Below are 15,683 nucleotides of genomic sequence, written 5' to 3' on the forward strand. Positions count from 1 at the left end.
TTTGACTCCATGATTGAATTGGGCAACTAGCAGCCAGTATTTTGCAAAGTTCGTTACTTCGAGATATCTGTGTTATTATAACCTCGCATAACAAAGGTCAGCATGACAAGAAAGCATTGCTTGGTGATCCAATCCATCAGCTGCTGCATCTCTTATCGAATAACATGGTTATTTGTTCGGGTGCTATTTTAATAGCATGGCTCAGTGAGAGATGTTAATTTCCATTACCAGTTTGTACCACGTTCAGCACACCCTGTTCATGGCTTGGTATGAGCTCATCTCAGCCTACCCCTGGTCTTTCATATTTGATACTGTACTTGGCTAGGCTTTTCAAGTCAAGCCAAATGCCCCATCTTTAGATCAAGGTCAACATAAGCATCAGTTTCCACAACTCTGGAAGGCAAACACTAAAAAATCGTAACAAATATCAGAGTGACAAACTAAAACAAACTCGATATATACTGACAAAAAAATGTCAATCAGGATATTGAAAAACAGCCATGACTTGTGGCCACATAAAACCAGCCCCCACAAGTTGTGCCCCAGAAACCATTAGTGGGTGAATTCAAACAAGGCATTCCCTGCTGTCTCCTTGCTACGCATCATCTCTTACATGGATTAGTTGCCAGAACAGGGAATGACTCTGAAAGCGATGTGGAAATCTATTATCTATCATAGGGAAGTAGATTAGAGCACAAAAAGGGTCCATCTTCATTTAACATCAATGTTGGGAAGTAAAGGTGTAAATAACATCATCCTAGATTATCTTATCTTTTCTACCAGACACTGTTCTGATGCATAAAACTAAAAACTGTTCCCTGAAAAACATATAACAAGACAAAAAATTGGTCTTTATAACCAAATTTCAGCATCGATTACAAGAAAACCAGCAGATGACAAAACTTCGCTGATGGCATTGTTTAGCACTCATAGATATAAAGCACTAGAGTGATTGCCTCCATCAAGAAGGATAAAAGATTTTAGACATAAACTGCAACTTTGGTGATGGATCTTTTATGTTACCGAGGTCACTTGAACAATACAACCAACAAGTTACAAAATTCCACATCTCAAACAAGTAAATCATAATGGTTTTTTCCACTATATAACAATCTCACTGGCATCCTCTGCTTCCCCTTTCTTGACTTCTTGCCAAACTCGGATCCATATTCAGCAATAGGTATAAAGCCATTTCCCCATCTTCCCATAGTATGCTGTTAGGAGTTAAAACAACGACAAAACTTTCACCAATAATATTTTACAGCGAGAAGCATCATTTCAATCACATAAACCAATATATACAATAGAGGGTCCTACCAAGCTGCCTGATGTAAAACACTTTTTTGGTGCAATGTGATATAAATGGAGAAGTAATTAAAGAAAAAAGGAGAAAAATCTACCCTTTGAAAATAAGAAACTATCATTTAAGTCTCTCTCTCTATACATACTGCATACATACGTACATATATACATATAGACTTAACTGAAGAAATTATGACAAACTGAAAGCGGAATGTTTATCTCCAGAAAGAATTCGTCTGACTTTCAGAAACCCTGGAGTTCATGACATATACTTCAAAACAGAAAGCTGATTTTGCATCAGCTTAAATTACTGCTATATTAACAAATGAAGCTAACCCAAATATGTGATCATGGCCTTCCTTTCTTGTTCATAAACAACTTTTTCAAATGCTTAAAGGACCGCCTATACTAAAACCTGAGTCGTATTATAAAAGAATTAATACATTCCTAAGGTAAAATCTATTCAACATTACTGCAATCACAAAAAAATCAAGAGAATTAGAAGAAATTTGTTAATATTTTCTATCATTTGCAGCGGATAACAGTCGACAAAAATGACATTTAGAAGCAAGCTAGGCAAAACTTAGTAACGAGAGAGACTCTGGCAATGAGTTATAGTGTCGAGGGTGAATTCAATACAAAACCAGTCTGTCATAGCCAACAAGGCTAATACAATCTACATAGGGCTGGCATCAATATTTGTCACCTTGCCATCTATTAGTATGAGGATGGAGATCTTTTGTCAGCATGAGATTTCTCATATCTCAAACCAATAAAAACATTTCAATCTATCTGTTCATTCAAACATGTCTGTTGTTTGACAGCCATTATGAATAAATCACCAAGTAGTTGATCTAGGCTTGGTAATGGCCACTGATATCAAAGGTGCCTAACATATACATACATATTCAGGATGCAACATTACCGTATTTGGTTCGTTTGCTAAAAGTTGTTAGATCAAAATGTGTCCATAAGGTGGTAAAAATGATTACTATTTGCATGATAGATACCAGTTCTTAGAGGCAGGACAGCAATTTATGCAGCTCAACTAAATAATAAAGTTATTAGCAATTAAAATGACATGATTGAATCAAAATTTCCATAGTAGTAGTAGGAGCTGTCACATGAAATCACATGAAAAGACAATTCATTTTGTAGAATGACCTCTTCTGGCAAATAGGAACAAAGAAAGGCTACAGTTTGCCACAATATTTTTTGTTCCAGAATGAAATATTACAGCTCAAACTGGAATCTGATCTGAGAGAGAGTTAATAATAGAAAGAATATCCATGAATCATGTAAATCAGAATTGAAGCTTAACTGCAATCTCCATGCAAGCACTGAAAATGGGAATGTACCTCATGCTCAGGTATATAGACAATGATTGGCTGGTGGCATAGCTTTGACAACACCTGAAGTGGAGATTTTTGTGAGAAGAGTTTGAATAAAAAAACTAGAAGGAAAATTCTAAAAGTATACCTCAGACATAGATTTACTATGATATGGAGAGTTTTGCACTATAACTGCAATCTAAGAAATGACACTAGCTCATCGATTAATAAATTTAAAAGTTCTGATAAGCTACAAGAAAATTCGAGATAAGGTACTGAAAAAAAAGGAGGCGGGATCACAAATGAGCATGTTACACCATCATGGTTGCATTACAACCTTAGGGAAAATATTAATTGCCGGCAGTTTACACTCTTTCACCTAATAATGAGACGCATCTGACAAAGATATATTTAGCTCCATTTCATGGAGAATATGATGATCATACAATTTAGAATACGTAAGAAAGTGTATACATACCAATAATTCTGATTCTCCTCCCCAAAAATCAGAGTGTTGGATGCGTTTGCAATATCTACAGTAAAAATGGAAAAACTAATTTTCTTCCAAGGGGCATATATCTTATAATCATCCAGTACTGGAATGGCATGCCAAAACTCACCTTTTCAAAGACTCTTCCACAGTAATTGCTATCAGTGCTTCTTCATACTGAAGTCGTTCTGCATCCTCACTGTCACATATAATTTCCTTCACAGCCATCCGCAGTTCATCTAGATAATATCAGAAGTTAGTACATCTAAGAAGACCAGGAACATAGAGATCATGTCCGACTGTGATAGTCTAATTCAAGCATCAATTACAGAAAATACCCAATATATGTTGAATGAATGCATCAGAAAAAATCATTGTCCGGTCCAAAAATCTTTAATATGAACACAGTTACAGCATAGTTCAGCGTCTATAAATATTAGCATTTTTCATACTGACAGACTCTCCTGAACAAACTGAATATCTTATTTCTGAAACCACTGAACTTGTGAGGCTAATTCACCAGAATAGAAATACAACTCATATTTATTCTTGGTGGACTTCTGTTGTCTAATAGCAAGCATGCATGGAAGCATGGTCTCTACACCAGAGTTCCTAAATTTAATCATATGATCAGCTTCTGTTGAGGCCAACTCGAAGTATGGAGATGCTAGTAGTTGACATTTTGCAAAGTCTTGCCTTGCATTCCAAGTTACAACAATTAAAAACCATGGCTTCTAAGCTAAAGTCTTCCATTTAAAGCATGGAAGTCCATGCACCACAAACCTTAAGATATTATGAAAACATAAAATTCGCTATATAGGTACTCGGACATATTTATGTACAGATAAAATTTGGACAGATTGGGGTGATCACCCACACATTTAAGGCAATTACAGAACCTCTACACATGGTTCTTATAACATGGAGATCCATTCCTTCTAATATGCGCCGGAAGGACATAACCATTTTGTTATGATTTGGGTCGTCTGCTCCGCCAGAGTATTTGCTTCTTTATTTATTGCATGAAGATAGAGCTGAGTTTCAATACTCAGCTTCCAATTGTCAGGGTCGTTTCAACCTACAAAGGCCTTTAATAATAAGATCACACCAAGACAATTCTGAAACCAAATGAAAATTCGTGTGAACATATAACCATGTCAAAAACCAGCACCATTTTAAATAGTCCAGGATTGACACTTTCTGAACTATGCTACTCCCATGGAACAACCATCAACCTGAAGTGTGAAATTACTATCTCAAGCTTTGAAATTTCAGAGTCATTCGCCTTTTACCCATAAGAAAAATGGCAAAAGTTCCCACGATGTAGAACCTTTTCCACATTTTACAGATAAATTTAATTCAAAGCTGTACACATGCCGTAATTGTGAAAAGTGAACAATAACGAATTTCTGCAATAATTAAGAGGGAAGAAGAAAAGGATTCTTCCAAGCTACCTGCATCATCTCTCTCCTGAGCCAGGCTAAGTGCAAGTCCCTTGTTGTTCGCCATTCCTTTTACCTACAAGTAATGCTCGAGTTTTGTGAATCATGCGGATCGAAGTTCATAAAAAAATGCAAGCCATTATATGCTCATGAAGGCAGTCAATTAATCGAGCCCTGAACCAGAATAAAGCATATAGTGGCACAGGAGGTAACCCTCAGGATAAAATTGATCCCATATATTTTAATTGGATCCTGCCATTAACAAAACTGCGATTTTTTGTTTTGAAATGCAGAAATGAATGATGTGGAGACAAGCAGCTATAATATGTAATATCATAAATGGACTAACTCATGAACCTAAAGAATGAATGTAGATAAATAAGTGAAATGATGATTTGGTATAAAGAAGGTTGTAAATAACTAAAAAAACAATTCAAGAAGATAAAAGACAGAGCTCCAAGAAATCTACCAGGGCTCGGAACATGCAACGGCCATCACCGGTCACCTTCCGAATTGAATGATGCTCCACTTTCTTCATCGCCGGTGATGATCCACCCCTTAGATTTTAGAGTAATTAGAAAAAGAATAATCATTTTTTGATGCATCGAAAACCTTATTAAAAGCTATGGATAGATAGAAGAAACATGGGCTCAAAGAGGGGAAAAGCGAATGGAACGTACAGAGAAGAGCTAATTCTGGCAAAGAATCGAAGGCTATTAGAAGCCGGAGAGGTGGGCGGGGCGAGGAGCTCGAATTCGGCGGTTCCATCTCTAAGTTGCTGCAGAAGAACCTCTGCAACCAAACAGAAAAGTTCATAGATTACGGAGGATAGGGCAACAAGGGCGGATACTCTCGGTAGCAGAGAGACGGAGGCATGGGCTTTGGATTCGAATGGTAGGTACCATTGGAAGGTCTCTGGCCGCACGCCATGTCGCTGCGATGAGATGGGGCACCGGGGATGCGGGTATCTTTAAGTTTCTAATATATATATATATATATATATATATATATATATATATATATATATATATATATATATATATATATATATATACACACACGTACGTACGTACGTACGTGCGAGCGAGTGTGGATATTAATTTTAAAAAAAATATTAACATAAATTTTAATATTTAAGAAGATATGTATTTTAAAAAATCCATTGGATTATATATATATATATATATATATATGCTATCTAACACCGTGCCATCTAACACTATTGAGAAGTTAGTATTTTAAAATTAAAATGACGAAAATATTCTTAGTAAGTAAATATGCATAAAAAAATAATTCTAACGATATACATATAAATAGTAATTTTGGAGGATATTCATACAATTTTATATATTTCAAAGGATATATACATAACAAAAAAATTGGATTTTTGTATAGATACCCTTCTAAATATGAGAATTTGCATCCTCCAAATTAATATGTATGTATATGCCCTCACAAAATATTATTTTTTTATGAATACCTTTGACGTAGCAATTTAGCTAATATAATTAGCCAAAATTATATATTATTTAAATTAAAAATTAATTAAAATTATAAAATATTTTTTTATTTCTGAAGTAGGTAACTCGTTAACAAGTCTCACTAGAAATTAATATCTCTAATCTCTCTCAACTTTTTTTTTTTATTTTTCCGTCTGGAATTAAAATCATTTTCTTGACTCCCTTCTACACTATAGACAACCATTCATTATATATTTTTTTACATAAAAATAGTTAGGTCCTATCTTTAGTTTTTAAATTATTTAAAGAAAACTGTCATGAGAGATTTGCAATATTTATCTTTTAGTATATGAGATTTGCAATGTTTATATTTTTAGAGTTAAAAAATTTCTCATATGTAGGCTAGTGGCTGATTTGAAATTACTGTGACAAGATGGGTTCCATATACTAAATCTTTAATTCTTCTATAAAATTGATGCTCTAAAGAAAAATAGCTTAAGGTATGCAACGCAAGGAGTGGCCTTCTACCACATAGTTGCAGAGATTGTTAATAAGTCTGAACAGTTTGAAGTCTTTCAATGATTTTGCTTGGAGATGATTGATGTTATTTTTCCAATCATGAGTGTAACAATAGCAAAGAAGCTTGATCATTGCAATCTATCTGTGCCTTTAAAAGATTCTAATCATTTTCTATATTCTAATGTATGCCCTCATATATGCATCTATAACAATAAATATTACAAATTATGTTTCGATGAAATAAGATATAGCGGTTGTTATAAATAATCTCATGATTAGTAAAAGAACTTCCATAATCTTTTTTATTATCTAATTGTTAAATCAATCTTTTTCTTAAGCAATATTTTTATATTTTAAAAAATATTAAGGAGGAGACACTAGACAAATCCGAGTGTTAAAACAAGTTGAAATAGAAAAAAATAAAATTAAATTTTTTTACATGTAAACCCTCCAAATATATAAAATTGTATGAATACCCTCGTAAAGTATCATTTACATATATACCTTTATAAATATTTTTTTTACATATCTACCCATTAAAGATATTTCATTTTTTTTAATTTTAAACCGTTAATTTTTTGACGGCATTAGATGGCATGGGCATATATGCAAAAAAAATAAATAAAGGGTACACACACAAAACAAGTATTTTATAAGGGTATATATAGAAATATCAATTTTAGGAGAGTATTCATATAAATTTTAATATTTAGGAGGATATATATGCAAAGAAACCAAATAAAATTACCGAAGCAGACCCTACTTTAGGCCTATCTCACTTATACCTCTTAAGTTTGAAAATAACAAATTAGCCCTTCACATTATCAAAATATTTGAAGTTGGTTCCTCCTCTCACCGGCCAACACAAGTCCGCCATTTTAATTGATGAAAATACCCTATCACTCTTTTAGACTATTTAAACTAATTTCAGCTATCCTTCCTAATTCCGAGAGTTATTCACTACTTTCCTATCTTTCTCATTTAAAACTTTCAAGCAAATATAAGCTACTTCGTCATTTTTTCATTGACCACACTTTCTTCTCTTCTTCCCGCCAACCAAACAAGCGACAATATAGAAGACCATGACAAATGATTTGTCCAATTCCTTGTGTAGAGGGGAATGGAAAAGATAGTTTGAACAAGCTCCAAAGAGAAAAGAGTTTGGAATCAAGCTCCCGGCCCTTGCCTTAATTGGCAAAGGGGTCAAAGTAAAGTTCTATGGTAGATCAGAAACTTTCATGGTGACTAAAATAGTCGAAGAATTAAAAGTAAATATAACCCTGCACAAAGGTGCAGTGAAGATCCATGGATGATATAGCACATATGCACATTCATCATTATTAATGACCAATTGAAATGAGTCCATAATCATTATAGCACCTTCAAAAATGGTAGACCAAGTCTCAGAACAGTGCCCTGGAAGTCCCCTTATCCCTTGAATTATATTTCCTGAAGCAACTAAAGATTTTCTCTTCATTAATAAGTACTCCTTAGTAATTAAAGTAAGTATATATATATATATATATACACTAAAACATAAAATGCAATGTAGTTCCGAAACTATCATCACTACATGGGGTGATAACCATCCATTACGTGAAGCCGCACAGGACTCAGACCCTTTATTTTGGCAGGGATTCAACGCTTCGATACCAGGGAGCTCCGGCAGCCTCTAGACAGGAACAGTCCACTCAGGCGCACTTCACATCCCGTGGGCTCTCGGGACGAGGTACACCCTCGCCCGGACCACGGACCCGTTCCCGAGCTTGAACCCAGGGCTAACCGAGAACCCCACCACCCAGCCAGGCGGGAACCGGCCGCCTGCAAACCGGACGGCGCTCTCCATGTACTCCGGGTGGAACTCCGCCCCTTTGCTCGCCTCGAAGTGGTTGGGCGCCGGGTCCAGCGCGAAGGCCAGCAGGTGCAGCAGCCACACCGCCTTGGCCAGCCTCAGGAACTCCCCGTAGAACCCCGTCCTCGGGTGGGCCCCGGCCATCACCTTCCGCCGTTGCTCCACGCCGCCGAACAGCGACTCCTCCATCTTCGGGTGGACGATGGCCAGATACTTCTTGGCTGCAAACCGGCCGAACTGGCACGTGGGGAGCACGCCCAGCAGCTCCGCCGGGTCCATCCCCCTCATGTCTTTGAACTGGGCGAAACAGTCGATCCGGAACTCGGCCGGGCGGAGCAGCGACGTGAGGGACCCCTCGATGTAGAACGTCTCATTCTCGAACCCGTGGAAGACTTTCCGGTTCACGTACGACTCCAGCGCGTGCTTTGCGTGGTGAGGATCCATCTCGGCGATGGCAGGATTGTGGTCTGTTGCGCCATCGACGCCGCCGCCGCCGCCGCCGTCCTCGATGATGGACCGGACGGTCGCAGCAATGTTCCAGCGGGCGGAGCGCATCAGGGAGAGGAGGTGGGCGGTGAAGGACTTGGACGCCGACTTTACTTGCTTCATGTACGTCTCGAACAGCTCCGGAGTGGGCATCGCCGGGGCCCCTGTTACACTTAAAACAATGGAGATCCGGTCACCAGATGTTTACAATTTTGAAAGGACTAAATTACCCTTACATTATGTGTCGAACTACGATGGTTTCTAAAGGGCGTCGTAGTAAATATAGAGAGATATTCGGGGTTGACCTAAAACACTGATGCATCCGACCCTCCTGCTGGAATGGAGCCGGCGCTTTCTGCCGGAACCGCCGTTAGAGGTGCTCCGGAGCTTCTCCTTGAGGTTCTCTACCTCCGCCTCCTTCGCCTTGAGCTCCTTCTTCAGATCGTCGAGCGCCGCCTCGTACGGCGCCACCGCTTCCCTCAGCGGCGCGGCGGCGGCGGCGGCGGAGGCACCAAAACCGGTCCTTCGAAAACGATCCCGGAGCCTCCCGAGCCTCCTCAGTTCTGCCACCACTGCCGCGTCGGCGACCCTCATCTTATCCGGGTCCCACGGGCAGTGCGCCTCCTGGAGGCTGACGTAGCCCCTCTTCACCGCCGAAACCGCGTCGAACACCTCGCCCATCAGTGTCTCCATCTCCCTCACACTCGCCGACGCTCTACTAGGACCAGCGCCTTTCTCCTCTTCCCAGATTTTGGGTCCATTCTCCTCCTCCTCTTCTTCCTTGATCTCCTCCTCCTCTTCTTCCTCCTCCACAGCGTCCTCCTCCTCTTCTGTTTCCCCATCGACACCGTTGCATCTTTCGAGTCCGTGGGCTCCGGCGAGATGGTGGGTGAGACAAGAGGAGGCGACCCGGTGGATCAAATCGGAGATGTGGGTCACCTTGTTCGCCATTTCCTTCTTCCCCTCTCTGCTCTCTCCCTTCCTGTAGAGGTTTTTGAAGTCAATGGAGGTTCTCAACTCTCAAGAACCAAGACATTAGTGTCCAGGTCTGCGGTCTGCCCTGCTCTGAGATGGTCAAAGCTCATTCAGAACTAACATGCAGCAACATGTTCGAAAAAAAAAGATAAAAAAAAAATGAAAGCCTGTTGTCTGTCCTCCACTGTCGGTTGCGCAAAGTTTTTAATACTTTACTGCAATGGGATGGGGGCGGTGCGTCATCATGTGGAGTGGTTTTTGGCCACGAATGGCGGATGGTCCAGCGATCAGGACCGTGGAATAGTTGCGCTCCAGGGAGATCACCTGATCTCCAGTTTGGTCTGCTAAGCAATTGCCTACTTCGATCGTGATCTGCTCTCGCGGTTTGCGCCCACGGCAACGGCGAAATGAGGCGGCTCGGGTTGATTACACTACCATTGGGATCACAGGGCTAGCATGACATGCGGCTAAATAGAGTGGGAGGTGTTTGCAATTAATGGGACCGCGACCTGTCACTTCTCTCGGGCCGGAGAGGGAATCTTGTTATGTTCGAAGCTGGCTTCCAGGTGCGGGGAACAGTGTGACAGCGCAGATCCCAGCCGCTCCTGCATGCATCCTTCTTTCTTCTGAAGACCTAATTTTATCAGGGAAAAAAGATTAACTGAAGCCATTATCTTACAGAAATAGTAAAAAAATAAATATATAGGAGGAGGAAATATTAAACCATACTTACAAGACACATCACGTGAACCAAATAGTCTAGGAAATGATTAACTACTTTTCTTCCTTTTCTTCCCTGCTCAAAGATTTTTTTTTTTCCGCAGCGAAATATAACTTAGTATAAATATATCTAAAAAAATAAAAAAATAGTAAATTTTGGAGCGCCAGAAGCAACCGTATCTCATCAATCCAAAGAACCTCACCCAAATAATTCGCCACAAAAAAAGCCACCCGATTCGCAGCTCCATTAGTCTTTTTGTAGAGATACCTCGCCCCGAAGATGATACCTCCACCACTCGTACCCCAGATATCCCGAAGCAGGGGGTGGTGGCACCACCCTACCTCCCTAGGGTGCCCTTGGATCCATCCGACCACAATGGCTGAGTCACCCTCTAGTAGGACAACATTAGCCCTCAACATATGTTGGCATGGCTGAAACTAACCCAAGCTGCCCTGAGCTCTGCCCCATGGACCGAAATGTCAAAAATTGACATTTTTTGAGCCGCAATCGCTCTAAAATCCGGGCCTCTGATCACAAAGCATGCTTCATCCTTACTGCTGTCATCTAAAACACATTCATCAAAGTTAACTTGAGGAAGGGGGCTCCTAGGTGATAAACACCGTTCGAGACACTACTAGAGCAGAGGTAGAGTCCCAAGCGCCCCGAGCTGTCATAGGTTCTCCAGACGGACCTGCATGAATGATCTCTGCAGCCTACATATGCGTCCTCTCCAAGATAAGCCTTGGCAACAGAATGCTCTCTCCGAAGATCTAAGAATTTCTATCCATCCAAATATGATAGGCAACATAAGTAGCCCTAATCGTCCCAGGACGAGAATGAGGCATACCTGACCACCTCCTTAATAACTGGAGGAAGGAATTAGTTCGGTCACACTACTGACCTTCTTTCGTTGAGGAGCACAATCAACAGCACTTCCAATGCTTTCATCGAAGCAAAAGCGGGCAAGGGAAGTCGCCGGTTAGTACTCTAGGGTAATTTACTTCCCCCTTACCAAGCCGGTGGGATGCTCATCCCGTGCCTGCTCAAGACAACCCTAGTTGAAAGCCTTCTCCAAGTCACCTTCCAAAGGAACAGAGCAACTCTTGGGTTAAGACCAAACCCCCAAATCCAGGCACAATCCCACCTTTAAACTTGTTCACTCTTGAAAAGGTCGTAGTGATCCCTCACTCTGACCCTCGGGCTGCAAGATGAGCTCCAGACCCTTACATCCGGAGCATCATACCCTGAAACTGCCCACTCTCTTCTCCAGATGCTCACCAAAAAGATGGCTAATCCGGCTGGAGTCCCACCCTCTCCCATCGGGGTGCAGAAGATCGCAAACATGCAGTCCTTCCATAACCTCAATATTGACCGTAGTCGACCAAAACCTCAATGGGAGGGCGTCCATCCGGGGGTCACCCATAACATCTATATACCACCCATCCCCAATGAGTCATCTGGTATTAGCCAAAACTCCTAAAGCATATGCATAAATCTCCCTCCATATGAAGGAGCTCCTTTGTCCACTCTGGATCTCCCCATCACTAGTCCATGGGCCATACTTGGCCCTCATCACCAAGCTCCAAAGACACTAGGGCTCAAGAATTAACGTCGTGGCATGCCTGGCAATCAATGCCTCTCTCCTCCCTAGTAAGGACTAAACACCTAACCCACCATCCTGTACTGGTTGGTAAACTACTCGCCAGCGATCAAATGCATGCCATGCCCACCGCCATACGAGCCCCACAAGAACTTATGGAATATTTGTTCGATCCTCAGCAACGTAGACCTTGAAATGATGGTGTTAGATATGAGGTAGACCGGCATAGAGATCAACACCAATCTCACCAGAGTGAGCCTACCCATTATGGATGGAGAAGAGGATCTCCAACTTTCCAGCCGCTCCTGGTCACACTGCATTAATCTGAGACACTCCATCGTTCGTAGTCTCCTTCTAGTGATATGAACACTCAAGTAGCTCCACAGTCCCTTTTGCTCCCGCATTCCTAAGAACTTCTTAATAGCTTGCTTCACTCTCGGCTTAGTCCTTGGGCTAAAATAAATAGCTGATTTAGATAGATCCACCTTTTGATCTGAGGCCACACAGTAGTCTTCCAGAATCCGTTTGAGAGCCACTGCATTCCTCGTGATAGCTCGGGCCAACAAGAAGCAATCATCTGCAAAAGGCAAGTGAGAGATCCGCTGCCCGCTGGGTCAAGTGTAAAGGCATCCTGGTCCTTAGCGTCCCCTTCACTGCCCTCGATAGCCGAATCCTTGCCAATCGCCAACTAGGGGCCGAACACAGGCTTCTGGCCCTGCTCGTCCAACTTGGTATCATGCTTGCAACCATTTTCCTAACCTCTGCCCGCCTCCACCACCATTGGAATCGGAGCCTCATACGATCCTTCGCATCCCCCATCCATCACTGGCTCTGGCACCAGAAATTTCCAGTCATCAACTGCGTACCCTATTCGTTCGCATTGGTAGTAGAAGACCTGCATGTTTTCGTACACAAAGGGCTGCCATAGAACCCTACTTCTCCCCTTGATCTGAATCCCCAAAAATAATGGCTCGGTGGCGTCGATGGCTATCTTGACCCTAGTGAAACCCAACTTCTTTAGCTGTTCGGGGAAGCTATCCATGGCCAGCGGCCAGCCAGCCAAAGCAATCTACAAAATTGTGGCCTTGTCTAGTACTCTAGCAGGAGCTTCGGCAATTGTAGCCACACCATCATCGATCTAACCATGTTCGATCTCGAGACAAAATCGGAAGCCTATGGCTCCATTGCCAACAACTGGCCTACCACCATCCAAAGGCCACCAGAAAGGGCATTATTCTGGTCCTCCTCCGATTTGTATCTGATCACTAGGTGGTCATCGGAGATGGGAAACACCTCCACCTCATCCTGCAGCTTCTCATGCACCGCCACTTCCGGAGCCACTCACTTCAGCGGAACTCGTCAACCGAGGCTCTGGACAATGACGACCACCTTCTCCCAAGCTTGCCCGGCGGCCTCGATATGCTCCTCCGGCAACTCAAGGACTGCCGTGAAACATCTGTGGAGGTTCTCCACCTCCTTCTCTGAGATTCGGTGGGAGATCTACCCTCTCGACTTTGCATGGTTAGATTTCTTGTCCTCACCTAGTGGTGGCAGACTCCGGCTTTCTCCGACGGGGGAGCCACCTTCTAAGTGTTCGATGGAAGTTCAAAAAAAAGACATGCGAAGATTAATGCAATCGCTCAGAGCGCTCCCAACATAGGCTCGCGAGAGCCTTGGAATCATAAACAAGCGACGTCGTTGGAAACTATGAGAGACTCTCCGCAAACGCGGAACAAAAGGAGGGCCTATTAGAAAAGCAGAATACCACAACATAAAAGTTACAACTAATCTATCACAGCTTCACAGATTGCTGCAGTTACGCTTGTAACTGTTCTTGCAGATTTGGCCAGGGTTGGTGACAGTCTAAAAGTTTTCCCCGCTTCACATTTTTGATTAGTTCACCAACTCACAAGACACCAAGCGCATCGCATAGGAAGGCCCTTTGTAAGCAAGAAACGTGTCCAACTCATAGACAGAGACAGAGATTAATATTATAAACAAACATGAATTGCCGTCATTGCAGGCAATATGTCAATGGATTTAACACATGAGACGTTTCTAATTAATTATTGAGCTCCATCCATGGGTTGGACACGTATATGGTCTTGGGCCAATCATATTTTACTGGAAAAATCATTCATCTCACCTAATTGTAACCTTAATACAAGAAACCATATGCTCAATCGACAATCTTAGGCTCGACAAAACTCACCTCAGCAGAAGATTATTGAAGTTGGAGCACATCTGAGACAACACATTCGGCGTTGGAAAACCACAAATATCTTCGGCGATCGACGGCGATATAGAGTTCTTTAGTGATTTGATCTAGCAGAATGATTTAGTCTATATAGAGTTCTAGGCTTTGGAATGGAAACCAGACCACTCAAACCTTGCTGCTCGTTTTGTTTGCATGTTTTATTTATTTATTTATTTATTTATTCAGGAGATAGCCATAAGTTGGTCGTGCAAGTTTCCTTCCACCCATTTGACTTTGAAATTTGCCTGGTGGTTTGGTGGAGCCGACTTCCATCTCACATCCTTGGACAAATGATTGCCGCGCGTCCATTTGGAAGGGTACAGTTCAGGTTCCAAGCAAGTTCGATCCCTTTGGTTCACGTGAAATCCTATGGATTGAGATATGCTACCTCTCGCTTGACTAGGAAGGGTTCACCGTATATCATGTAACCGAGATTTTTGTATGAACAAGGAAGACTGCATAGGAATCTCTCTTAGGCGGTGCACAAGAATCACGAGCTTCATGATTCATAAACCTGCCTCCTGAAGACCTGAAATAGCACGGGGTTGATGCCATCGGTAGAATTTCACTCAGGCCCGAGCCCAACCCGAGCCCATGTTTTAGTGGATGTAACTTTTTTTTTTTGGCTATTTACACAACTTTGACATAAGCATAGCTAGCCACATTAGCAAGTGGATGTAACTATTATCGACCAAATCAGCCGACTTGCAGGAGCATGCCACATGGCCTCCACTAAATATATAATAAAAGCAGTTAAAGTCCACTAGCGAAAGACTGTTATAGCTAGACCTCATAAAAGCACATCATGGCTGGTGGTTAGCGCATGCGGTATGGTTAAAACGTATGTCTGCTCTTTTAGGAAACCAGCTCCAACCCAGATTGGGAGTTTCTTGTATGCTTATTCTCAAACTCTCTTCCATTTCATATTACTTGGGTCAATATTCCCTAGAGCTCCGCTTGACTTTGGGAGTTTTCCGTCGGATGAAGTAACTTTTTTTTTGAGGTCTGATTTCGTATTCCGAGCACCATCCTACTCAGAAACCGAGCTCGCCAAGTACTATCTCACGGCATTTGATCTGAGTCAAACCTGATTTTGGCGGCAAAACCTGGTTTCTCGATCTCGATCTTGGCAGGCCACGTGCTGACATTTGCTGGCGGACACACGTGTGACCGCGGAGATGCGAGCTGGCAGGAAGTTGCGAACTCCTCCGACGGCCAGATCGGGGGACGGCACCCTGCGCTCCCGGT

The 15,683-nt window shown here is 41.9% G+C and overlaps 2 protein-coding genes across 3 annotated transcripts; both read right to left on the reverse strand.

The window, feature by feature from the left end:
• Positions 1-830: 830 nt before the first annotated feature.
• LOC103713722 (Cysteine proteinases superfamily protein) lies at positions 831-5,540 on the reverse strand. 2 transcript variants are annotated; one of them, XM_008800736.4, is made up of 8 exons: positions 5,468-5,540; positions 5,246-5,357; positions 5,035-5,122; positions 4,578-4,641; positions 3,254-3,362; positions 3,112-3,166; positions 2,661-2,714; positions 831-1,214 (listed from the first exon to the last, which is right to left on the reverse strand). In XM_008800736.4, exons 1-8 carry the CDS (start codon positions 5,493-5,495, stop codon positions 1,071-1,073), a joined length of 654 nt encoding a protein of 217 aa, XP_008798958.1. In that variant the 5' UTR covers positions 5,496-5,540; the 3' UTR covers positions 831-1,070. The 2 variants fall into 2 exon arrangements, with proteins under 2 accessions (XP_008798958.1, XP_088567259.1); XM_088711133.1 differs by having other exon boundaries at positions 2,624-2,714.
• Positions 5,541-7,895: 2,355 nt separating this feature from the next.
• On the reverse strand, positions 7,896-10,296 carry LOC103713723 (protein GRAVITROPIC IN THE LIGHT 1-like). The gene is made up of 2 exons (XM_008800737.5): positions 9,188-10,296; positions 7,896-9,046 (listed from the first exon to the last, which is right to left on the reverse strand). The coding sequence occupies exons 1-2, from the start codon at positions 9,831-9,833 to the stop codon at positions 8,247-8,249; spliced, it is 1,446 nt and encodes a 481-aa protein (XP_008798959.2). The 5' UTR covers positions 9,834-10,296; the 3' UTR covers positions 7,896-8,246.
• Positions 10,297-15,683: the final 5,387 nt, after the last annotated feature.

Source organism: Phoenix dactylifera, chromosome 14 (assembly GCF_051530095.1).
Source record: "Phoenix dactylifera cultivar Ajwa chromosome 14, Ajwa_hap1_PhDact_Kaust_v1.1, whole genome shotgun sequence".
In the NCBI taxonomy this organism is placed as follows: Eukaryota; Viridiplantae; Streptophyta; class Magnoliopsida; order Arecales; family Arecaceae; genus Phoenix; species Phoenix dactylifera.